General features: G+C 40.7%; 1 protein-coding gene across 8 annotated transcripts in view; it reads right to left on the bottom strand.

Annotated features, from left to right (window-relative positions):
- EVL (Enah/Vasp-like) overlaps positions 1 to 25595 on the bottom strand; it is a 220716-nt gene that overhangs the window by 96794 nt on the left and 98327 nt on the right. The window contains exon 1 of one of the 8 annotated variants that reach the window (XM_060755539.2): positions 15905 to 16021. The exons of the other annotated variants lie outside the window; for them this stretch is intronic. Within the exon in view, the coding sequence (XP_060611522.2) occupies positions 15905 to 15909 (5 nt within the window). The 5' untranslated portion in view covers positions 15910 to 16021. Of the gene's footprint in view, positions 1 to 15904; positions 16022 to 25595 lie in introns of those variants that run through there. 8 annotated transcript variants of the gene reach the window in all.

Raw genomic sequence — 25595 nt, 5'->3', positions numbered from 1 at the left:
AGCTCTCACAGTTAGGAAGTTCTTCCTCATGTTCAGATGGAATCTCCTTTCCTGTAGTTTGAAGCCATTGTTCCTCATCCTTGTCTCTAGGGCAGCAGAAAACAAGCTACTCCTTCCTCCCTATGACTCCCATACATAAGCATACACACACACGGCAATCATGTCTCCTCTCAGCCTTCTTAGCTCTTTAAGCCGCTCCTCATATGGCTTGTTCTCCCAAGCCTTGATCATTTTAGTCACCCTCCTCTGGGCTTGTCAACCTCTCCCTTAAATTACAGTGCAGGAAACTGGACACAGTGTGATTCCAGGTGTGGTCTGACCAAAGCAGAATAGAGAGGTAGTATGACTTCTCTCGATCTAGACACTAGATTCCTACTTATGCAGACCAAAATCCCATTGGCTTTTTTAGCTACCACATGTCATTGTTGGCTCATGTTTAATCTATTGTCCACAAGGACAAGAACTGTGTAGATCTTGGCCTGCAAAAGCAGCAAAATGCCATTTTAGAGTAAAATGTATACAGAAATGCAGGTTTTGTGAAAAAAGTATATTTCTACTGTATTTTTAAAACGGTCACTGACTGATGCAAAATCAGAAAAGAATGGTCCAATGAATGAATACAGCACTTTCATTTTTATTGTATGAAAGTCCAAGGCAATTCCAGGGGCAAATTAATGCTTAAAATTAGTTTACTGCTTGTAACTCATTTTAACAATAATGTACAAGTCATGATGTTAATTGTTTTAATGATGATGACATTAGCGAGCTGAGTAATGATTCATATTTTTACACTAATGTAATTTTTCTCTCTTAGAGACTAATTTGAGGGTTTTAAAAAATTTAAACCCCTCTGCAACTCTTATTTCTTAGATATATTAATTTAAATCATTTTTAAAAATGTAATACTAATGTATTATTAATTATTAACACAATGAATGAATTAACGTCAATGAAATTTTTACATTACTGTGTTAGCCATGGGAAAGCATGACATAGTGGTTTCAGTGATGGACTATGACTGGAGAATAGGATTAAAATTCCTGCATTGCATGACCTGAGGCAAGCCACACACCCTTAGCCTTAGAAAAAAAAAACATGATAGGATAACTTTAGGGCTGGAAATGACTTGAAGGTACACGATAACAATGACAACAGCTAGCACTGATGAGACCAATCCCAAGCTTTGTTCTAGATTGTGAAAGTTGGAAGAGTCTCAGTTTCCATGCAAAGAGTTCCAAACCAATCCCTGGAATTGATGGAGTTCAGCCTGTGATTGTGTCTAATGATCAGCGTACTCTGGATGTTGGGAATGACAATGAGGTTCATGTATCTAATGATGAGGTTGCTATTGATGAAGAGAATGACAATGGGATTCCTGTTCAAAGTGTCTTCTCTGATGAGAATGTTCCTGAAGGCTTTGGGGATGGTGGAAGAGGGAATTCCCATGACTTTGAGCCTGAGAATAACTCAGCACCTGGGCCAGCTGCAGAAATTAATGAGCCAATAGATAGAAGGCATGTTTTTTGTCAGAACAAGCAAACAACCCAATCTCTTAGGTGTTCTGCCAGGCTGAGAGAAATTGATAACAGAGTCAAGGCTGAAACGAACTCCGTTCCAGGCCTCTTGGGACAATCAGTAGATTAGGGGATAAACGTGCCAAGTACACAATCTGTAGTTCAGGCGAAGCAACGTTGAAAATGAATCAAGATATCTTTCCCGGTCCTTGGAAGTCTTGCCTTGGATAGATTCATGTGTTAATTGCTTTTTTTATTCATGATTCAAGTTTTGGAGTTTTACCTTGGAATCATAGAATCATAGAATCAAAGAGTTGAATAGAATCAATAGAAGAGTTGGAAGAGACCTCATGGGCCATCCAGTCCAACCCCCTGCCAAGAAGCAAGAATATTGCATTCAAATCACCCCAGACAGATGGCCATCCAGCCTCTGTTTAAAAGCTTCCAAAGAAGGAGCCTCCACCACACTCCGGGGCAGAGAGTTCCACTGCTGAACGGCTCTCACAGTCAGGAAGTTCTTCCTCATGTTCAGATGGAATCTCCTCTCTTGTAGTTTGAAGCCATTGTTCTGCGTCCTAGTCTCCAGGGAAGCAGAAAACAAGCTTGCTCCCTCCTCCCTGTGGCTTCCTCTCACATATTTATACATGGCTATCATATCTCCTCTCAGCCTTCTCTTCTTCAGGCTGAACATGCCCAGCTCCTTAAGCCGCTCCTCATAGGGCTTGTTCTTCAGACCCTTTATCATTTTAGTTGCTCTCCTCTGGACACATTCCAGCTTGTCAATATCTGTACTTTGTTTCTGTACTTGTTTTTTTAAGTGCAGACCAAGATCTTTAGGTATTGCACCCAGTGTGCCGATCAACACTGGGACCACCCTTTACTGGCTTGTGCCAGTTGTTGTTGTTGTTTGTGCCAGTTGTTGTTGTTATACAAATACATTTAAGATAGCAACTTTTAAAAACAGAAAAGGCAGTTTTCCCAAATTGTTCTGCTTGCTGCAGAAATTTCCCCTGGAGGTGAAAAATTGCAAGAATATTTTACAGAAAATGTCATGAGACCCAAAGGGATGCATCTGCAAAAAAAGAAGGGGTGTGGCAATGTTCTTCCTCATAGGGATATTGTGATAATATTGTGAGTCATAGATGCCAAGTCAGAATCATCTTAAGCCCAGAGATTTTGGGGCCAAAATATAATTCCTAGGAATGGTCCTTAGTAATGTCAATCATACATAACTACCAGCTACGATTGTTCAGAACATGTCATTCAAAAATAAAATATATGAAGTCTAACAAATGAAGAAATATTTCTTTGGGTGGAAATTCACTTTATTGAATTCCATGCTGAAAAGGAAAAACAAAAAACTCTATTCAAAGCAGTATGTAAAATGGGATAGTTACCAAGAGTATGCAAAGTATGAAAAATGACATTTTCCAGCATTCCATTAAGCTCCATTTAAATGAACAATACAAAGTGGCAATACAAATCAATTTAAACACATTAAATGTGCCATTAAAATAAAATCATTTCACATTAGAGCGTGGGCTGGGATATCAGAAGTCAACCAGGACAAGTAATTCTCAGCTAGTCTCTTAAACATTATTAGCTTTGGGGAAAAGCCCTTCCATCCTGTTTCCTTTCAAACTAAAAGAAAAAACAGTTTTTTTGCAAATCTTTTCTAAAATCATTATAGTGGTGAATCATGGTTTGAACTCGGAGTCAAACTAAGTGCTGTGGATACAGATCTATGACTATGAAAGAAGGTAAATTAAACACCCAAGAGGTATTTTTCAGCAGAAAAGTAGGGAAACAGAGGGAGAATATGAAATCCTTCCCCTCTGCAACCCTTTCCCAAGACAAGAGGATACTGAAGAAAAACAAAGGTGGAGAAATGAGATTGAATTTGTTCCTCTGGCTTTGGAAAAACCTATCCAGCCCATGATGACTCTGTGAGGGTTGATAAATGTAAATAAGCAGAAGCTTTACCACAGTATTTAAACCAAGATATGCCCTGAAGTATAATAAAATGTCACTCAAGTTTGTGTAACAAGTAACAGTATCTTTGTTGTTGTTGTTCATTCGTTCAGTCATCTCCGACTCTTCGTGACCTCATGGACCAGCCCACGCCAGAGCTCCCTGTCTGCCGTCACCACCCCCAGCTCCTTCAAGGTCAGTCCAGTCACTTCAAGGATGCCATCCATCCATCTTGCCCTTGGTCGGCCCCTCTTCCTTTTGCCTTCCACTTTCCCCAGCATAATTGTCTTCTCTAGTATCTTTACTTCAGTTCAAAAGTTCAAACAGGGCAACAATATATACAGCGGTCTTTTTGAATTGACAGAGAAGAGAGGGAATAAAATAATCCTTCTAATAGTCTTTAAAATATGCCCTATGCCTTAAAATGATCAGGTTTCAAGATAGTTGGCAGCCAGCACTCTCTCTCCACTGTCCAAAGTGAAAATGACAGTTAGAACCGTTGGTGTCAGCAGCAAGCCAGAGGCAGCAGCCAATCAGAACTCTGGCTCCTGGCACGCTCTGCCAATCAGCTGCTGACACATCTTTCCAGTTAACCCATTACATCATGGCGTCCCTTTTCAAATCCTCACAGACTCAAAAGCAATCCTATCTCATGGTTTTCTTGGCAAGTTTTGTTCAGGGATGCTTTTAGCATCCCCCAAGGCTGAGAGAGAGTAAATTGCCTAAAGTCACCTGATGGTTTTCAATGGCCAAGTAGAAGATTCAAACCTGCTCTTCAGAATCATAGTTAATACTCAAGTCACTAAACTATGTTGACTGTCTTAGCGCCTCATCATATTAGCCAGTTTTCACCACGGAAACGAGGAGCAGCTGGGGTGAATCCCTTGCCCTGTGTTGGGCAAGTGAGCTTAATGACAAAAGACCCTCCTCATAAATGTACAGCAGAGTAACTTATTAGCAGCAGCGTGACCCAGCCCAGTAGCCCAAAGTGATAAAAGGAACAAAAACACAACAATGTTATCTCTTCCATAGGAGGCTTTTCTTTGTAGTAAAATAATATAGTTGTACTATTTATAACAACAAGGTTTCCACAACACAAATAAAGTCCTTTATACTTCCTTCTTTGCTTCCATGCTGGGCTTCTTCCTCATGCAGATAAACAGCTTCGCTCTCACTGAGCCTCCTCTCATAATGAACACATACTGGAGCTTCACCCAGTAGCTTTTTACACACAGCAGCCTTTATACTGGAGCTTTACACATGAGGATTTACACATAAGGCCTTCAACCTGGGGCTTCTTTCACCGAAGCCTTCTCACACTCAGCCTTCTCACAGACTGAGACCTTTCTCCCACTGAGGTTTACCTCAGACTGCTCAGGACGACGCTAGCTTTGGCCTACTAACTCTAACAGGATTTGGACTACTAACTCTTTCAGTGCTTGACTCACACCTTTGTAATCATTTTTAATATTTCTGACACCCTGCACACCACTTCCTCAAAGTGATGCTTTCTCCATCATACGGGGAAAACGTTGCTCGAGCCAGCACAACATGGGGCCTTTCGTGGAGGGAGTGAAGCATTAAACGACACTTCCAGAGAAACCTTGGGTTTGTTCTGAATTAATTTGGTTTCACTGGAGGCGTTGTTTGGACGCCTCCGTTAAAACCAAGACAGGTCCCGGGTCATGGGCCTGTCTGGATGGGCCCTATGACACTTTTCAGGTTCTGCTGACAAATTCTGCTTGCAGTGAAAAATATCAGCAGCAATGATACAATACTGGATTCATTTGTAAATATTCTGGAAGATTTATAATGGAAATATTTCCCAATCGGAGGAGCGTGATTTTACAAAGCAGTGCCTTAATTTGCCCTACAAAGGAAAAGGATCTCAAATCCTTCATGAAGTGGAAGCACCAGGGGTGTGTGTGTTTGATCATGTATGCATGTGCGTGTTATCTTCCTAATGCAGCTTTCTGCAGTGCAACCCACCAGAGACCGTCGCTCCACAGGCCACACACATGTGGCTAGGCATTTTTCACAGGCTAAGAGCTAAAGCCACCATTTCCTTCTCAGTGAAATTGTTGGTTTATGCAGCAGAAAACAGAAATGACAGCATGAACCAATGATTTCATAGAGAAGGATTGCAGACTTAGAGTTAAAAGGGAAGGGTTCAGGATGGGTATCCTTTATCTGAAATGCTTGGAAGCAGACTATATTGACTTTTAGCTTTTTTGGATTTGGCATATATGTACCCAAGTGTAAACATACATGCACTTTAGCTAATTGTATGCACAATAATTTTAAATAATTTTGCACATGAAACGTTTCTATAAATAGAGTCATCAGGAAGCAAAGGTGTCACTATCTCCTGTGGACAATTTTGGCTTGTCAAGTATTTTGGAATTCCAGATAAGGGATGTTTATTTGATTTGTATGGACAGTCCTGAAAAATATTTTATCTCTACAACTTTTCAACAGCTTTTAAAATGTGCCAGATTCTTTCTCCTCTGCCCATTTGCTTTTGGACTGTGTGATTTTAAGTAACTGTTTAAGTTTTGGGTGTTTTTGAGTGTGTGTGCGTCTGTCCGGAACGACTTGAGAAACTGCAAGTCACTTCTGGTGTGAGAGAATTGGCTGTCTGCAAGGACATTGCCCAGGGGACACCTGGATGTTTTGATGTTTTACCATACTTGTGGGAGGCTTCTTGCATATCCCCGCATAGGGAGCTGGAGCTGACAGAGGGAGCTCATCCACGCTCTCCTTGGATTTGAACCTTCGACATGTTGGTCTTCAGTCCTGCTGGCACAAGGGTTTAACCCATTGCACCACTGGGGGCTCCTACTGTTTTAAGTTGATGTGTTTGAATTATATGATTTTATAGTATATGTTGTTTTATTTTTATATTTACTCATGACATCGAATTGTGCCTTTGTTGTGAGCTGCACTGAGTCCCCTTCAGGGTGAGAAGGGCCGTTCAGCAGTGGAACTCTCTGCCCTGGAGAGTGGTGGAGGCTCCTTCTTTGGAAGCTTTTAAACAGAGGCTGGATGGCCATCTGGCAGGGGTGATTTGACTGCAACATTCCTGCTTCTTGGCAGGGGGTTGGACTGGATGGCCCATGAGGTCCCTTCCAACTCTTTGATTCTATGATTCATTTTCACTCTTTGTCTTTCTTGGATTGTTTGCATTGTGTGAACCAAACCCAAAGGGCAAAATTACTTTGTGCTCAAACTCAGTAGAGAAGAGAGAGAGAAGAGGAAGCAGAGATTTCCTGTTTCCTGAAGTTTCAGGCAAAAGCAAACTGCTGCAACCTCTCCCAGTTTATCTGTTCTTTCTCATTAATAACTTTTGTAATCTCATCCATACTGATCTTAATGTGGAGGCTATGAAACTGAAGGTAGCCCTTACAAAGACTATAATCCAGATCATATAATTCAAAAACTTGTCCTTTTCATGTTTAAATTCAAATTTAACCAATGATTCACTTAATCTGCATCAGACTGTTACATGATAAATTGCCCTACTAACAATGCAACAGTCTGTTCTAGTGACCTCTTTTTAAATAACATTTTTTTAAAAGGAAAGAAGTAAATTCTCATGTTTTATGCACAGCTTTGTGCAGCATTTGAGCTTGAATAGTCTAATTTTTTTGACCTAACCCAGGGGTTGCAAAGACTTCAATGACTGGGTCAGGTAAAAAAAAAATTAGACGAGCAGAGCTGGCAGAGCTTTCCCTCGGCTTAGAGCTGAGCCCAGATTCATGAACAAAATTGAAAGTTTGTACAATGGTTCTACTTTTACAGTTGTCTTTCCAGTCACACTTTTTGGTGAATTGTCTATTTATTCTTTGATTATTTATTTACTGCACTTATATCCCACCCTTCTCACTCTGAAGGGGACTCAGTGCAGCTCACAACAAAGGCACAATTCGATGCCATGAGTACATATAACATAAAACGACATATACTTTAAAATCACATAATTCAAACATATCAACTTAAAACAGTAGAAGCCCCCGGTGGCGCAATGGGTTAAACCCTTGTGCCGGCAGGACTGAAGATCGATAGGTCGGAGGTTCAAATCCAGAGAGAGCATGGATGAGCTCCCTCTGTCAGCTCCAGCACGCCATGCGGGGATATGCAAGAAGCCTCCCACAAGTATGGTAAAACATCAAAACATCCAGGTGTCACATGGGCAATGTCCTTGCAGACGGTCAATTCTCTCACACCAGAAGTGACTTCCAGTTTCTTTGGACACACAAAAAAAAAAACACCCAAAACTTAAACAGTTACTTATAATTGCACAATCCAAAAGCGTATTCCAAGAACCGTCTTGACTGTCACTTGAATAAATCATTATTGCACAGAGGGATCATTGTTGCACTGGCAATCATTGTGCAAATGCTTGGTCCCACAACCATGTCTTCGCTTTCCTCCTGAAGGTTAGGAGGGAGGGAGGTGATCTAATTTCCCTGGGGAAGGAGTTCCATAGCCAAGGGGCCACCACCAAGAAGGCCCTACCCCTCATCTCCACCAGTTGTGCCTGCAAGGAGGGAGGTGGGATCGAGAGAAGGGCCTCCCCTAACATTTAAAGTAGGCACTGTAGATCTTTATAAGCACTCTACATTCCATAAAAATAATATCTCCCCCTCTTGACCACTTTATTTTGTTAATTTTTTAAACTCTAAATAGCCCAATATGTGTCCAAGGGGGCATAAGAACAAATTTGACATATGATGGGAGAGTGTTGGGATATTTTATACAAAAAAGTGTATTTTCAAAGTAAATTTCCAATTCTCTTCTGGTATTGATATTGTTTTACTATGTATTAATAAAGGGGATGAGTTAATACACACGTATACTCATATTTTTTCAGATGTAAATGAGAGTGGGAAGAAATCTATCCCACTGAACTATGGACATCCATGAACTCTTAAGTTGAAGGTGAAGAGTAAACAAGTATTTTGGTTCAGGAACCAGAAGAGGGGGAAAGCAAAACAAATTCCTTTTCAGTATGGCCAGACTCACAAAATGGGCAAAAACAATTACTGCCTATGAGAAAAAGCAATGAAGCGTGTTCTGCTGGAACAATCCCAAGCGCAGTAAGCTAACAAAAGGGACACTGTAGTATGCGGAGTGATTAACGGAGACCACTGGAATTAATCTTTTTTCCTTTTATTTTCTTTTTGGCATTATTGTAAAATAAGAGGCAGTCTCTGAAAACACATGGAAACACTTTGGGCAGGATCATCCTGAATGTCACCCAGTCCAATCTCTCCTGAGGGCAGAAAGAGACACTATGGCAAAAACATGGGAGTGCTGCCTAAAACAGCAACTTGTGCCCTCCTTCTCTCCAGGGATGTTTGGGTTCGTGAGATGCCATGTCGTACCATTAAACTCTGGATATCCTGGCTGCCCCCAAAGAAGATGAGAAGGGGCAAGGAAAACCAGAGTAGGATGATATAAGGCTATATATTCTTGTATTCCTTGACCTTGGAACAGGGGAGGAAGGAGAAGGAGAAATTAGACTGCCTGTTTGGGCAACAGGCATAAGTCTGCTCTCACATCTGGCAAGAAATGAACCACAGCTGTAGAAGCACACTACATGGCTCTTGTTCATCAATCAATGCAGATGTTCCCCCAGAGATGGACTTCACTCCTACCATCTAAGTAGCTAGCTATGGACCAACTCAATCCAATGCAACCCAACACAACCTTCCCTTCCTTTTGTCCCTTCTTTCCTCCCCTCCCCCTTCTCTACTTCATTCTTGTCAGATGATGATAAACAAGCTATTATTTGCTATATTTAACTCATTAATTTCAGCCTTTGCTTACTATCTGAAGAGAAGCAAAATTACTAATCATAATTGTGAATCCTGTTTTGGGAGAAAGGAAGGATATAAAGCCAATAAATAACTAGATGTATGCATACATACACATGTTGCAGGCCTTCTACTATCATGAGGGTTGGAGGTGTAGGACCACAAAAAAGTATTTTTTAAAATGCTATTTTTTTACACCTCGGATAATGTTGTTCATTCGTTCAGTCATCTCCAACTCTTCGTGACCTCATGGACCAGCCCACGCCAGAGCTCCCTGTCGGCCGTCACCACCCCCAGCTCCTTCAAGGTCAGTCCAGTCACTTCAAGGATGCCATCCATCCATCTTGCCCTTGGTCGCCCCCTCTTCCTTTTACCTTCCACTTTCCCCAGCATAATTGTCTTCTCTAGGCTTTGCTGTCTCCTCATGATGTGGCCAAAGTACTTCAACTTTATCTCTAGTATCCTTCCCTCCAGTGAGCAGTTGGGCTTTATTTCCTGGAGGATGGACTGGTTGGATCTTCTCGAAGTCCAAGGCACTCTCAGAACTCTCCTCCAACACCACAGTTCAAAAGCATCTATCTATCTTCCCTTGGATAATATCTTACAAGAAATCATTAGATCAATGGTTCTCAACATGTAGGTCCGCAGATGTTTTGGCCTTCAACTCCCAGAAATCCTAACAGCTGGTAACCTGGCTGGGATTTCTGGAGTTTTAGACCAAAACACCTGAGGACTCACAGGTTGAGTACCACTGCTTTAGATCCTCCAGTGTGACTCAATGGTCAACCTCCGCCATGGAAGTTGGGAGTTTTACAAGGTATTTAAGGCACCCCCGGTGGCGCAATGGCTTAAATCCTTTTGCCAGCAGGACAGTCAGCGGTTCGAATCTGGGAAGAACAGGTTGAGTGCCCTCAATCAGTTCTAGTTCCCCATGCAGGGACATGAAAGAAGCTTCCCACAAGGATGGTAAAACACCCAGGCATCCCCATGGCAATGTCCTTGCAGACGGCCAATTCTCTCACACCAGAAGCAACTTGCAATTTCTCAAGTCGCTCCTCATACGGAAAAAAAATCTACAGCGAACCATTTAAAAGTTAGCATCGTAAATTGTGTTCCTTTTTGGATATACTAAATCAAGTGTTTCACTATTATGAAAAGTTAAGCTCCATATTAACAAAACCTCCCTGGACATGCAGTTTTCTCAAGTTGACACACGCAGACAGACACACACAAAGTATTTAGCCTTCTTCGACAAAGTGTGCTGTGGCCTCACCAAACTACAACTCCTAGAATTCTACAGCATTGAGCCACGGAAGTTAAAATGGTGTTACGTTGCTTTAGTTCTACACCTTGTGTTTCAGACATATTCTGTGTTGTGCCCAGCCTTGAGCTGTGAGGAGAGGTAGGTAACAAACAAACAAACAAAAAACAAACACATAAATAAATAAATAAATAAATAAATAAATAAATAAATCTCTCTTAAAATGAGACTATGGTTTTAGTAATCCATTTCTGAAAGAGGGAACTGCATCACAGAACCTCATAAAACGACCAGAATATCCTGCAACCAACACAAAACTTGCCAATATGAGCTCTTTTACCACTGTTTGGCACAGATGCCACATTCTGGTTAACAAGGGTTTCAGTCGTTTATGTATTGTGTGAACAAGATAATAATGTAGTTTGGAGAAATAGAAAATGCTGCCAAGTGTATGGAAACCAGCTTATCCTTTTAAATAGTACCAAAAATGTCTAGCTGGTGCGATATAAGCCTAGCAATGTTTTTTTTTTTAAATGCATGAGAAATGCCACGGCACAGGATATGTGGTTGTCCTGCTGTGCTTATTGTGATGTATTAGTGACACAGAAGTAGGAGACCACAAACACTATATATCACGTTCACACATATCTGAAGATGGTAACCATTTGTGCTGTTTTGTGGTTTAAGTCATTTCCAACTTAGCTTAAGGAAAACCTATCAGATGGTTTTCTTCTCAGCATTTGTTCAGAGGGCTTTTGTCACTGCCTTCCTCTGAAGCTGAGAGTCTGTGACTTGCCAAGGTTATCCAAACAGAGGCAGGTAATAAAATTGTCCCTCTCCTCCTCCTCATCATCATCCAATGGTTCGAGGAGGATTCAAAACTTGAAATAAAAAATGTATTTCCTTGTACTACTTTCCTCTATTTGTTTTGTTATACATTAAAATTGAGCCTTTTTTGCTTTCCCTTTCCTTGTATGACTAAAACTTTCAAAGCAGACGGAGCGACTGCAGTCTGCAAAAAGGCTTAACTCAATTAGTGGTGTACTACTGAAATACTGTTGGGGGATTTAAAGAAATGTACACCATTCAATCTGTAGCATAGACTACTTAGATTCTAGACCTGTAGCCACTTACCAAGAGTATGCTTCATTAATCTCTGTAAAAGCTCTGAGATGAAAATGTATAAAAGCATGCTGTTTTGTGCTAAAGATCAAAAGCAGAATTTTGAAAACAAAGGAGAAATCAGAGCAACTTTGAAAGCTAGGTGCCACATGATCTCTACGGTTTGTACCCTTCATATTGCCACAATGATGTTTCCAAGGGCCACACATAAAACACTACAACAGTCACATTGAGAGTTTACCAGAGCACTCATGTCCTTTCTCTCCAGGAGGGAAAACCTAGATATCAATGCTTTAAAGGGTATTTCTAGCCACTGCAGACACCAGATAGACAAAAACATTCTAAGTGTCCATCAAATTGGATGATCTTGCCACAGCTAGCAAAACATCAACAACCAGGAATCATATGGAACTAAGTATCTAACACCTGAAAGGGTAATGATATAGGTTAGCATTACAAACTTAAATGGTTTTAAAAAAACAGGCAAACCCAAAACACAGATAATTGCAAAAGACTGCAATTTTCAGGTGCAATTACACTGTAGAATTAATGCAGCATGTCACCACTTTCTAACATGCTATGGAATCGTGGGAGTTGCCCTTTGTTGCAGTATGACATGACTGTATTTGGCAGAGAAGCTAAAGACCTTGTAAAACTACAACTCTTATGATTCCACAGCATTGACATTGGTCAATGCTGTGGAATCATAGCAGTTGTAGTTTAATGTAGTGTCAAATTGCATTAGTTCTACAGTGCAGATGTACTCCCCCATGTTCATATGCATTCCAGATCTGAGAAATTAATGGATTCCAAATGATATAAACTATGAATGGTTGACGACCGAGAGATGTGAATACAGTATTCCCTCACTTATCGTGGAGGTTACGTTCCAGGACCACCTGCGATAAGTGAGAATCTGCGAAGCAGGGACACTTACAGTATATGTACAGTATACATACATATACGTATGTCCCCTGTCCGCCCTCCCTCTGGAAGACGCCCCCCCTTCTCTCAATCAATTTCTCTCTCTGTCTGGGTGCTGCTGGGCACTGTTTTCCCTCCACCTCGAGCTTGCGCCCAGCCTGGGCTCCATGATGAATGTGTGATGGCGCCATGGAGGAGGAAGAGGGGGAGGAGGAGGAAGGTACAGAGGGCGAGGAGGCTGAGCCTATGCAGAGATCCATCCATCCGCCCCTCCTTCCTCCTCCAGAGTTCCCTCACTACTTGTATACAGTACTGTATTTTAAATTCATTTTTTTAAAAAAAACTGCAAAACAGCGAGTCTGCAAAAAGCAAACCGCAAAGTAGCGAGGGAACACTGAACACTAGAACCAACTTAATTAAATCAATATTAATGGAGTATTCAGACTGCAGAAAGCTTGGGAAGTCTTTGGATTGGAAATCTTCCCTCTCTCAATTCTGTACCTCTGTTTGTACATCAGTTATTGGGATTCCACTGCTGGGAGTGGCGCATCAGCCCTGCATAACTGAGCTTTCAGTTGGATGCATTAAAGTGTTGGCATAAAGAAACAGATCCAGGGTGGTCAGTGGCCACTACAGAGTTGGTTTGGCAAAGACCAGACTACAAATGAATCACTCTTCACTGGCAGCAATTGAGCAATTTCCTTCAAAAGTAGAACTGACAGGATCCTGGGAACTATAGTTGTACAGATACTATGGAGAGCTGAAAAGCAATTATCAGAAGTTACCAAAATGTTTTTCAAAACGACCTTCTTGTCCCCCTTTGGGAAAATTACTTAGTGGTTTCAGAGAGCTGTAGTCCTGATAAGTTATTCCCTGTGCTGGGAATCCTCAAAACAACTTTTAACAGCTAGTAGTTCCAGCTGTAGCAGTGAATGAAATTCTCTCAAGGAAATCACAGAGAACAACAACCTCACTCCTCCTCACTGCAGTTCCAAGAGGGTGGCAGGTGCTTAATGTATTACGGCCAAAGGGAAGATAAGCAAATGGCTGAAAGGAACATGTGCTAGTAACTAGTTGCTCCTGTCATGCAACAGTTTTTCATCATTTACAGAAACTAGTTGAAGGACCTTCAAATAAATTCTATAGTTTTAGTTAAAACTGCTCAATCATGCATTCCAGTTTATAACACAAATACATTTTCAGCCAGACAACACTAGCAGGCTGATTCTAACTGACCTATAAAATCCTTTAAAACGTATTGCTTTAAGAAAAGTGTACGTATTATTTACATCAAGTCTGTTAATACACTTTCACATTGCTTAGTGAATAAGCTGCTTCTTAAGTCTGTAAACCTAGTTGATTAACTAGACCAGCAAGTTTCTTCAGCCTTGACTGTTTGCGTTACAAACCGCAAACTTGTTCAGTTAGAAATGTTGTTCAGTTAGAAATGGTGTAAGATTTCAAACCCAACCCAACTTGACAGAAAAAGAGTACAGTGAAACTACAAAATCTAGTTTTATTATTGAAACAACATGGACATAAACAGAATGCCATTCGTTGCACAGCATTTTGTGAATCAGATTGGGGGATTCTAATGAAGCTCTCTGAGAATCATTCAATACTGGTAATGCAAAAGAAAACAAAATCACACCAGGTATGTATCTGGACCACTAAATGGGCTTTATCCATGGTCTAGATTAGTGGGTCTCAACCTTCCTAAGGCTGCGACCCCTTAATGCAGTTCTTCATGTTGTGGTGACCCCCAACCATAAAATTATTTTTGTTGCTACTTCATAACTGTAATTTTGCTACTGTTATGAATTATAATGTAAATATCTGATATGCAGGATTACTTTCATTCACTGGACCAAATTTGGCGCAAATATCCGATACGCAAAATTTGAATACTGGTGGGGTTGGGAATTGATTTTGTCATTTGAGAATTGTAGTTGTTGGGATTTATAGTTAACCTATAATCAAAGAACATTCTGAACTCCACCAATGATGGAATTGAACCTAACTTGGCACACAGAACTCCCATGACCATCAGAAAATACTGGAAGGGTTTGGTGGAGATTGACCTTGAGCAGTTCACCAGCATCCAGAAAGCACTGTGGACTAAACAATGATGGATCTGGACCAAACGTGGCAATATGCCCAAATTTGAACATTGGTCGAGTTTGAGAAAAATAGACTGTGACATTTCGGAGTTGTAGTTGCTGGGATTTATAGTTCACCTACAATCAAAGAGCCCCTTGAACCCCACCAACGATAGAATTGAGCCAAACTTCCCAAACAGAACCCTCATGACCAACAGAAAATACTGGATTTGATTTTCCAAGATCATCAGCTATGTGTGATTTTGATGGTCTTTGGGACCTCTCTGAAACCCCCTCGTTATTATTTATTTATTTATTTATTTACCTTACTTATATACCGCTGTTCTCAGCCCGAAGGTGACTCACAGCGGTTCACAACAAATACAAACAGCAAAAATTCAGTGCTACAGTATAGAAACAGTTAACAACCTAACACATTACACAATTAATAAACAGTTACTACAATACCCATTCACTGTCGTCTCGTCATCAAAAACATGTTCCAGATTCGTCATCCATTGTTCCATTCCAGTGTTCATTAACCAATCATTGCACTAATTATTGGAACGCCTGCTCAAACAGCCAGGTCTTCACTTTTTTGCGGAATACCATTAGAGATGGTGCTAGTCTAATGTCCGTAGGAAGGGCGTTCCACAGCCGAGGAGCCACCACCGAGAAGGCCCTATCTCTCATCCCCGCCAGCCAAACTTGAGAAGCAGGCGGGATCAAGAGCAGGGTCTCCCCGGAAGATCTCAAAGTCCTGGTGGGTTCATAGGCAGAGATGCGGTCGGATAAGTTATCCCCCAGAGGTCCCGACCCCCAGCTTGAGAAACACTGGTCTAGATAATTTGCTTGGTCTGCTTCTCTCTCGTAAACAGGTACACACATACATAGATGCACACACACAGAGAAAACAGATTGAACTTAATTTTACACTACTTTTCATAAATTAACTCCTCCTCTTTGTAAACAAGGATTATCGCTCTGCAGTGGATCTGTGTCTCGCATACTTAACAATATACAATCCGTACACATTCTCAGCCTCAAAGGACAGTAAAGACAAATCTCCTCTGAACAAACCTGCCAAGAAAACCCTGTGACAGGTTGTCCTAATAAGGGTCACCATAAGTTAGAAAAGTCTTGAAGGCACACAACAGCAACATACCAGAGTGTACATTCTATCCTTGTACTCACCTCATTGCCAGAGCAGGAATTATTTGAAAATACAGTGTTAACAGCTTATCCGGCACCACCGTGACACTAAAGCATGTAGTCCTTGTACGTTTATCACGTTATAAAGCAGAACGTGAAGTAAGCAAAGCAGTTCAACTTGAAAGTTTACACAGACTCTTGTAACCAAACAGGAAAAGGAAGCTTTACCAAAATAGAGAGCGTATGTGCAGGAAACTACTCTGCGTTTTTTGGTTAGATTTTTTCTCTCTCTAAACAAACTCTATTGTTCAACAGAGAGACTACTGGAGAAGAGATATGAATGATCTAAATTAAAATGCACAAACTGGACCACCCTTATTGGCAGAGTGAAAATACAAACCAAAGTTGGAGCAGGTTCATAGAAGGGCAACAAGAATGATAAGCGTCATGCCGAAGAAACACGAGGAAATGTTGAAGGAGCTGGACATGTTCAGCTAGGTGAAGAGAAAACTGAGGCATGACATGATTGCATGTTTTAAATACCTCAAGGGCAGCCACAGAGCGGAGAAGGCAAGCCTGTTTTTTGCTGCCCCAAAACCTAATGGTTTGAAAGAATTTCTTGACAGGAAGAACGGTTTGGCAATGGAATCAATTGCCCAGAGAGATAAGCAGCAGCACATCTGCACTGACCACTTATTTAGGTGTGAACCCAGCAGAGAAGGAAGAAATTTTACAATGCAGATGATTACAAGTGAAGCCCTGGAACCAGTTCAGGTCCTGGATGGTATTTATATGTACCTAGAGGCTGGCCTTGAACCAGTTCCAGGATCTGCAGTATTCGACTTGACGGCCATGGAGGAATCCGGTTTCCTTTTCACCTTTCCCTACCAGAATATGCATGTGTAGGTTGCTGGAGTACTTATTCCTTAAAGCAGTGGTTCCCAAACTTTTTTTGACCTGAGACCACTTTGAACAGGGACCACTTGAACAGGGAGCGCTTTGACCATGGACCACTCTCCAACATTAGTACCAAATGGGCTAGGAATCGGTTTTTGGTTAACTCAGTTTGGTTATTTAGGATGCTGATTCAGAAAACTGCACTGGATAGAAAACATCAGTTCCTGATTCTGATATAGAACATACGCCACCTGGTAGTCGCGATCTGCTCACCCACAGAAAACCATATTTAATAATATATAGCTGATGTGGTCTATACAATGCAGTTTTTCTGAATCAACGCCCCAAATAACGCCAGAAACAGGCTTAAAAGCAAAGACACCAAGGTGCCCCCATTCCCAGGTGCCACATGGTGCGGCTCCACTCAGGGGAAAGGAGGAGGAGGAGAAGCAGCAGTCAGGAGGCTTGTTGTTGCGCCTTTTGTGGGTAGTCAGCCTCTCCCCTCTCAACATCCCCATTGTCTCGGCACTATAAGAGGGTTTCACAAGATGATTCACTCTCGTTGCAATGGTGTCATAACGGAGAGGCCACAGACCATATTTTAGTTCTTGGGGACCACTGGTGATCCACGGACAATAGGTTAGGAACCACTGCCTTAAAGGGTTTATCCATGCAATGCAGTTTACACTTAGGCAAGCTGACTGCATTACGAGCTTTACTTCTGAGTATCCTGCAGTATTACTTATTCCAGTTTAAAGCCCTTCATGCATGTTTGTTTAGACACCGCAATGTCAAGATGCCTTCAAACTAAATTAAGTGGTCAGTGTAGATGTGCCTGGGGTCTCATTCTCTGGACATCTCCAGAAAGTGGCTGGTAGCTACTTGCTGGAAATCCTTTAGTTGGAGATTCTGTATTGAACAGGGGGTTATTTAGACATTACTTCTTAGACTGCGGCTCCTAATCCCAAATGGCCCCTTAGCTCTATGTTGGGGTCTTGAAAATTTTTCAACAGTAAATGGATTTTGAACGCCGCCCATTTATACAAATCTGTTGGCAACAAAGTGCAGTGTTTACAGAAAATATTTAAGCTGCACTCCACAAAAAGGGAATCAGCATGTTTAGCAAGCCTTGCAAATGCTGATCAGTAAATGTTTGATTTTTATACCTATTATATATACGTATATATCTAGAGTCACATAAAAAAATCTTGGGTGGGAAGCGGTCATGAGTGGAAAGATTTTAAGAAGCCCTGGTCTAGATAGACCATAGGACACCTTTGAACTCTATTATTCTGTGAATCAGTCGTTTTAAGAGCACCAATCACTAGAATGGCAATGAAGCTAAGTACATCACCAAACTACAAATCCCAAAATCCTGTTGGATGACATTAGGTCTATGCAGGAGCAAACTGCTGTAACTGTGTTGTCCTAATCTCTTCCTCTTGAACATGTCTGCCATCTCTGCCTCCATGGCAAATGCACACAATACATTCGATAGAAAATAAAACCCTGAATCAGTTGGAATCTAAATTTGTGCGCACTATCTACATTGCTGTGACTCTTCTTATTTTGCATATCTTAATCTGCATAATTCATTTTGCATAACTTGTTCTGGTTTCAGATAGCCATGAGAAAGGAGAAGAAGCTATGTTGAAAGTAACACCTCCACCCAAACAAGCTTATGAGATTTCAGCAGGCATTGTCCAGATGTTTGGAAACCTAGCTTCAATACCACCAGGGCTTGAAACTTTTTTTCAAAGTGCATGTTGAGGTTTATTTCATTCTGTGTTCTTTCCCAGCATCAGCTGTATTGCAAAATAACGGTTGGATTCAGCAACCTCCTTTGACTCGTTTATGTTGTCTTAACAAGTACTGGCAGACCTTGAGTTACAAACATCCGACTTACAAATGACTCATAGTTAAGAATGGGGTTGAGATAACAGGAAGCGAGATAAATTGACCCCTAGGAAGGGAAATTCAGTCCTGAAATACTACTACTACTTTATAATAATACTTTATTTGTAACATGCCCTATCTCTCCAGGGGGACTCAAGGTGACACTTCTATCATGTGGAGTCAATCCCCCAAATTCCTCCAGTAAGTTTAGTTGATGATTACTTTTTCTCTGTTTGTTGTGCAGACAGAGTTGGAAAGAATAGGAAAGGGTTAAGGGAGAGGCAGTGGGTGGGATCATGCAAATTCCACACCAATGGAGAGAGTAAGAAACACTGGGATGTCTGGTGGAGGAAACATGTAAAATGTAGGATGAAGTTGTCCCTGAATGCAAACATCCCTTGGGTGCTAGGCAGTATAGTGTTTGGGGAGGACATTGGCAGGGGTTGGGCTAGTTGTTCATGGTGCTCGCTATAACCTGCAGTGTCACTGGAGGGAGGACCTTAGGTGGCTCTTCAGTACTGTGGGTTAAAGCTGTTTGAGGAAGTGGGATCCTAACCGTCTGTGGCACCCCAGCCACATATACACATACATATTTCCACAGTTTATTAGATAGATAGATGATAGATAGATGATAGATAGATAGATAGATAGTCTATGCTTTATATTTTCATGTATTTTCAATTGTTCACAGGATCCTGGTTATTTGGTTGCCTACATCACAACCCATTAATCAGATATTTCAGCCCAAGACTTTGCGGAGTTACTACTCAATGCAGAAAAAAATGCTGAACAGGAAGGCATTCTTACAATTGATATAGAAGACTGTAACTAGAATCTAATGTTTTAGACTTTTGATAGTGAATGGCTTTTGGGGTTTGCTACTACTCTGTGTAGTTGAGATGTTTCATTTCCTTTCAGAAAGTGCACAACAGCGTTATAAACTCTTCCTGTTGTTATATTTGAAGGGTGACCAGTAGAGGATGGCGGAAACGTTGCTTTTAGAAGTAGGCTAAGGAGAAGTGAGATGTAAAGCAACACAACTTTACAAAAGTGGCAAATGTTTTTCTTCTATCTCCCTGAGCCAAGTCATTTGGGGTGGAGGGGACTTTTCTAAATCATATGAAACAGCCCTAAATCATATGAGACAGCCCTGGATCAGGTCCTATTCCTGATCCAGTGACAACTTGTCCTTTTGGGTATAGTTGCTCAATAAAAAACAGATCCAAAGACCCCCAGGGGTTGCTTCCATACCAGAGACATTTTAGAGGGCCCAGAAGCGAATTGAGAATACAGTTATAATGTATAGAAAAACCACAACAAGAAAGTTAAAAACTTGGCATTATATTAAATTTTCTTTGACCAGAAACTGGCCACTTCAAGAGCCTTTGGTGTAACTCTGAGAAAGTCCTCCATTGTGCATGTGGTAGGGCTCAGACTGCATTGTAATAAGTGGTCTGTGGTCTGCTCTTCTCCACACTCGCTTGTCGTGGATTCCACTTTGTGGCCCCATTTCTTAAGGTTGGCTCTGCATCTCATGGTGCCAGAGCGCAGTCTGTTCAGTGCCTTCCAAATCACTCAGACTTCTGTGTGCACAGGGAGGAGTTTCTCAGAAGCCTCCTCACAGGATAGTAACACACCTGCGTGTCCCCTGGGCAACATCTTTATAGACGGCTGATTCTCTCACACCAGAAGAGACTTGCAGTATGCAACCACCCAAACAAACAAACCACTGGACCTTTTGAGGAGCAACTATGAGAAACTATTTTTGTGCAATTAGCTTTTTAATATAATAATAAAAAAATATGAAATAATTATGAAATTATAAAATTATAATAAAATAATAAAAACAAACCTGCAAAGGTAGTGGAAAATGAACACGTAAAAATACTGTGGGACTTTCGAATCCAGACTGACAAAAGTTTTGGAACACAATGCACCAGGCATCATGATTGTGGAAAAGAAAAAAGTTTGGATTATTGATGTTGCCATACCAGGTGACAGCTTCATTGAGGAAAAACAACAGGAAAAACTCAGCCATTATCAGCACCTCAAAATCGAACTGCAAAGGCTCTGGCATAAACCAGTATAGGTGGTCCCAGTGGTCATTGGCACCCTAGGTGCCGTGCCAAAAGATCTCAGCCAGCATTTGGAAACAATAAACATTGACAAAATCACGATCTGTCAACTGCAAACGGCAACCTTACTTTGGAAGTGAAAATGGTCTCAAACTGCATTCATTCTACAGCCAAACTGCATCCAAAGAGGCTTTTGCTGAGAAGCCAAACTATATGTGCAGAACGCATCATTTGAAAATAATCACACTGTCCTAAATGCTTGGGAAGTGTTTGACTTGTGTTTTTGTGATACGAAATACAGCATATATATCTCATTTGCTGTGGTATACTGTGTTTTGTGTCAGAATAATAATCATCATCATCATCATCATCATCTTGCCTCTCCTTGTGGCTTGAGGCAGGGGACAACATGGTTAAAACAGTGAGAGAAAACAAAACACTTATACTTACAATACTTGTAACAAATATACACATACATATGTGAACCATCTATATATCTGACACTTACAAAGAACAGGTATGGAAACGAAGTTTTTCCTTCCAACTTTGTAAAATATCAAAATAATATTATTTTGCTATCCATTTTAAAAAGAAAAATAAGAAATAATAGCTAAAGCCTCTGTGGGAATTGAAATAGAAACTAGGGCAATTAGGAGTTATGCATGCATAGAACATGTGCGTGCATATTCATGCTCATAGGCTCTCTCATAATAGGGCTTTTGAGGTAAAAGCCACTCAGGGTGGTTTACCATTGCCTTCTTCTGCACAGTAATAACAAGAGTTGGCTAAAGTCCTGCTGTTCTGCACATATAGCTTGGTTTCTCAGCAAAAGCCTCTTTGAGTGCATCTTGACTGTAGATGCATTTTGACACCATTTTCAGTTCCAAAGTGTCTCTCAATATTTTTTTAAAACCGACAAAATATAAATATTACATTAAAATTAAATATTATAATTGTTAAATTAAAACAAAAAAGTAGAATTATTATTATTAATAATACTAATATTAAAGATGTCTAAATCTGGGACATCCACTACCCCTAGATCTCAATCCCAAGACACTGGGGTCAAAATATGCAAGTTTCATTCAATGCAGATTCCTACTCAAACTGTCCATGCTTTTTCCAAAAAGGAAAATACAGTAGATTCCAATTCCACAAACAAATGTCATGGAAATCTAATGTGGGTTATTTACTTACTTTAAAAAAGACATTTCATTTTAATGTTTTTATTTTTAAAGCAGAACCGCTTAATGTTTAAAGAAACATGGGTTATATTTAGGTTATAGTCTTGTGCTATATCTGTTCCTGTGACCAATCCAGATGCAATACTTCACAATTAACACCCAGGCATTTCAATCTAATTTGCAGAAGGTCAAAGATCTTAACAAGGAGAAAGACAAATCAGGTTTTCAGTAGTTAAAATACCCAAATAACCTTTTTAGTAGAGTGATAACAATACACCTGCCTTTCTTTTGACAGCAAAATTGCATTACAGACAAGCAATTTCTGAAATGACTTCTAAGTGACCCCTAAAGATCCTTGGAAAAAAGAAAGAAAAGAAAAGAAAATTAACAAGCTGCTAGAAAGATTACAAATACTGAAATTATTTCAATGTGACATCATTATTCTTAGACAGTCTAGCTGGGAATCATATGATCAATTAATACATTATTTTTTTGCAAATATAAGCCTCTGCACAAAACCAATTGTCATTCCACAAATGCTGCCTTTCAGATTAGGTTACTCGGAAAAGAGACGACCCAATTTCAGCAGGGCTGATTCTGAAGAAAATTGGCAGATGTGGAGCTTGTTGACAGGGCTCATTATTATTGTCTTTCCATAACACTTTGGAATGTAAACATCCTTTTCCCTTGATGAGATGACACCTCCAATACTTAAAGTCAAGACCAGAAGCCCTTCCACACTTCAGAATTATAGCACCATGGATTCAGCGTATTCCATGAAATCCTGATAATTTGATGAGTGGCTCAAGCTCTCTGGCCAAGACTTCTAAACATCCTTCCCTAAACTATAGGACAGAGCCCAGTCCATCTAACTCCATCCCTCTTTTTATTCTCCTCCATTTACCCAAATCACTGCTATTGTTTTTCCATTACCATAAGTCCCGCTATGCTTGCATTTTTTATGAGTTAGAAAAGATGCACAACATCCCCAATTATTACAAGGTCTAGCATCTTATTTGACTCTACTCTGATGCTCTGGAGAGCTGCTGATGGTCGATGTGTACCTGGGGCTCTTAACCTTTACTCCGTAACCACTTATCAGATATACAATTTGATTATTATATGCTCCAAAGCCACAATTTTTCAAGGATGTAAAAAGAACTCTGAAGAGAAGCAAGATCAGATATTCTTGTAAATATGTATTTATAAGGCATATATAGGGTTACAGCCTGTGTTGGACGGGGTTACACTCCCCCTGAAGACGCAGGTTCACAGCTTGGGTGTGATCCTGGACTCATCGCTGAGCTTGGAACCTCAGGTTTTGGCGGTGACTAGGGGAGAATTTGCAGTTAAAACTTGTGCACCAGCTGCACCCATACCTTGGCCTGACTTGGCCATGGTAGTCCTGCAACGCTCTCTATGTGGGGCTGCCTTTGAAGACTGTTCGGAAGCTTCAATTGCTTCAATTGGTCCAACGGACAGCAGTCAGGTTGTTAACAGGAGCAGCACTCAGAGAACGTACAACTCCTCTGTTGCGCCAGCTCCACTGGCTGCCAGTCTGCTACCGGTCACAATCACACAGAAGACTGGGCGACTTGGAAGGCGCTGAACAGACTGCGCTCTGGCACCACGAGATGCAGAGCCAACCTCAAGAAATGGGGCCACAAATGGAATCCACGGCATGCAAGTGTGGAGAAGAGCAAACCACTGACCACCTGCTGCAATGCACCCTGAGCCCTGCTACATGCACAATGGAGGACCTTCTTGCAGCAACACCAGAGGCACTCCAAGTGGCCAGCTACTGGTCAAAGGACATTTAATCAACTACCAAACTCGCAAATTTTGTATTTTGTCTGTTTGTTTGTTTTGTTCTGTTAGAAATGAAATACTGGTTGCCCTGACACGACAAATAAAATACCGGTCACAATTCAAAGTGCTGGCTTTAGCCTTTAAAGCCCTAAACGGTTAGGGTTAGGGTTAGGGTTCACATTTGGGCATATTGAGTATCTGTCCCAAGTTTGGTCCAGATCAATCATTGTTTGAGTCCACTCTCTGGATGTAGGTGACCTCCAAAACTCAAGGTCAATGCCCACCAAACCCTTCCCGTATTTTCTGTTGGTTATGGGAGTTCTGTGTGCCAAGTTTGGTTCAATTCCATCATTGGTGGAGTTCAGAATGCTCTATGATTGTAGGTTCACTATAAATCCCAGCAACTGCAACTCTCAAATGACAAAATCAATCCACTCCCAATCCCAACAGTATTCAAATTTGGGCATATTATAAATTTGTGCCAAATTTGGTCTAGTGAATGAAAATACACCCTGCATATCAGATATTTACATCACAGTTTATAACAGTAGCAAAATTACAATTATGAAGTAGCAACAAAAATATTTTATGGTTGGGGGTCACCACAACATGAGGAACTGTATTAAGGGGTCGTGATATTAGGAAGGTTGAGAAACATTGTTTTAAGGTATACTATGTGTTACTTTGATTTATTTTTTACTCAGATATTTTGAGTGTGACAAAATTTATGTTTTTAAAGTTCTGCCTTTGAGTTCTAATATTAACAGAGAATGACAATTCTGTCATAACTGTATGTTTGTATGTAGATTCAAGAAACCACGGGTTGCATGCAATGAAAGTTAAGAATCACTGTTTTTTAAAGTGTCATTGATTTCAGTACAAAAGTTGAGTGTGTTCTGGACTGATGTCAGTGGTACTTAAAAAGTACTCGACTCTGACTAGACTGCGTCTGTGTTTTTTACATTCATTGTGTTTGCAGGAAAAAAGTTGTAGAGACAACCAATTGAAAACACAAGCATTGAGAATCAAGGCATTGTAACTTTTGATTCTCAAGATGTTTAGACTTAAGTCCCCAGAAACCTCACTATGGTCCTCGTTGGGGGACTTGAGAGTTGGAACTAAAATTCCTGGAAGACTAAAGTATGGGAACCGCCAATTTATGCTGAAAGGTGTGCTTTCAGATATCTGAAATTTAGTTTGCCAGTATACCAAAATTGTTTTGTTTTGGCCACCAGAACACATTTACAATCAATAGTATTCTGAAGATATAGATGGCTTAACAAGTTGTACTGGAGGCAGCACTGAATACAGAAAACAACTTGAAAATAGCCATAGGTAGCACTTGGGCAATCTACTCACAGGCACATCAGGTCATTTGTAATAGTCAACTGGGAGTGACTTTGTTATAGTATTACAAGATGATGAGATGTTGTCTAGTCTACAGTTTTCTTGCTATAGAAGTCAGGTATTTTGTTCTTTTTTGCTTTACTTCTTGCATCTCATTTCCCTGTGCTGGATGTTCTAACCTGCTTCGTTTCTCTTTTTTTGTAGGACACAGGTCCAGGCTATCTGGTAGCTAGTGAGATTGGTTTATATACACAGACACACAGAGACACTAGGTGTCCCCTGCCACGTGTTGCTGTTGCCCAGTCTGTGTATATGTGTTTTGTATGTGTATGTATGTATCTATGTGGTTTTGTGCATGCGTTGTAATGTATTTTTTATTTTTTGGCTTTTTAAGTTTCTTCTGCTGTGTTTTTCAGTGTTTTTATGAGTGACGGTCACTCGTTGGCCTGGTAGGTGTATTGTGTCCAAATTTGGTGTCAATTCATCCAGTGATTTTTGAGTTATGTTAATCCCACAAATGAACAT

Source organism: Anolis sagrei, chromosome 1 (genome assembly GCF_037176765.1).
Source record: "Anolis sagrei isolate rAnoSag1 chromosome 1, rAnoSag1.mat, whole genome shotgun sequence".
NCBI lineage: Eukaryota > Metazoa > Chordata > Lepidosauria > Squamata > Dactyloidae > Anolis > Anolis sagrei.
Note: the sequence above shows the minus strand (reverse complement) of the source record. Positions and strands in the feature narration are given on the sequence as shown.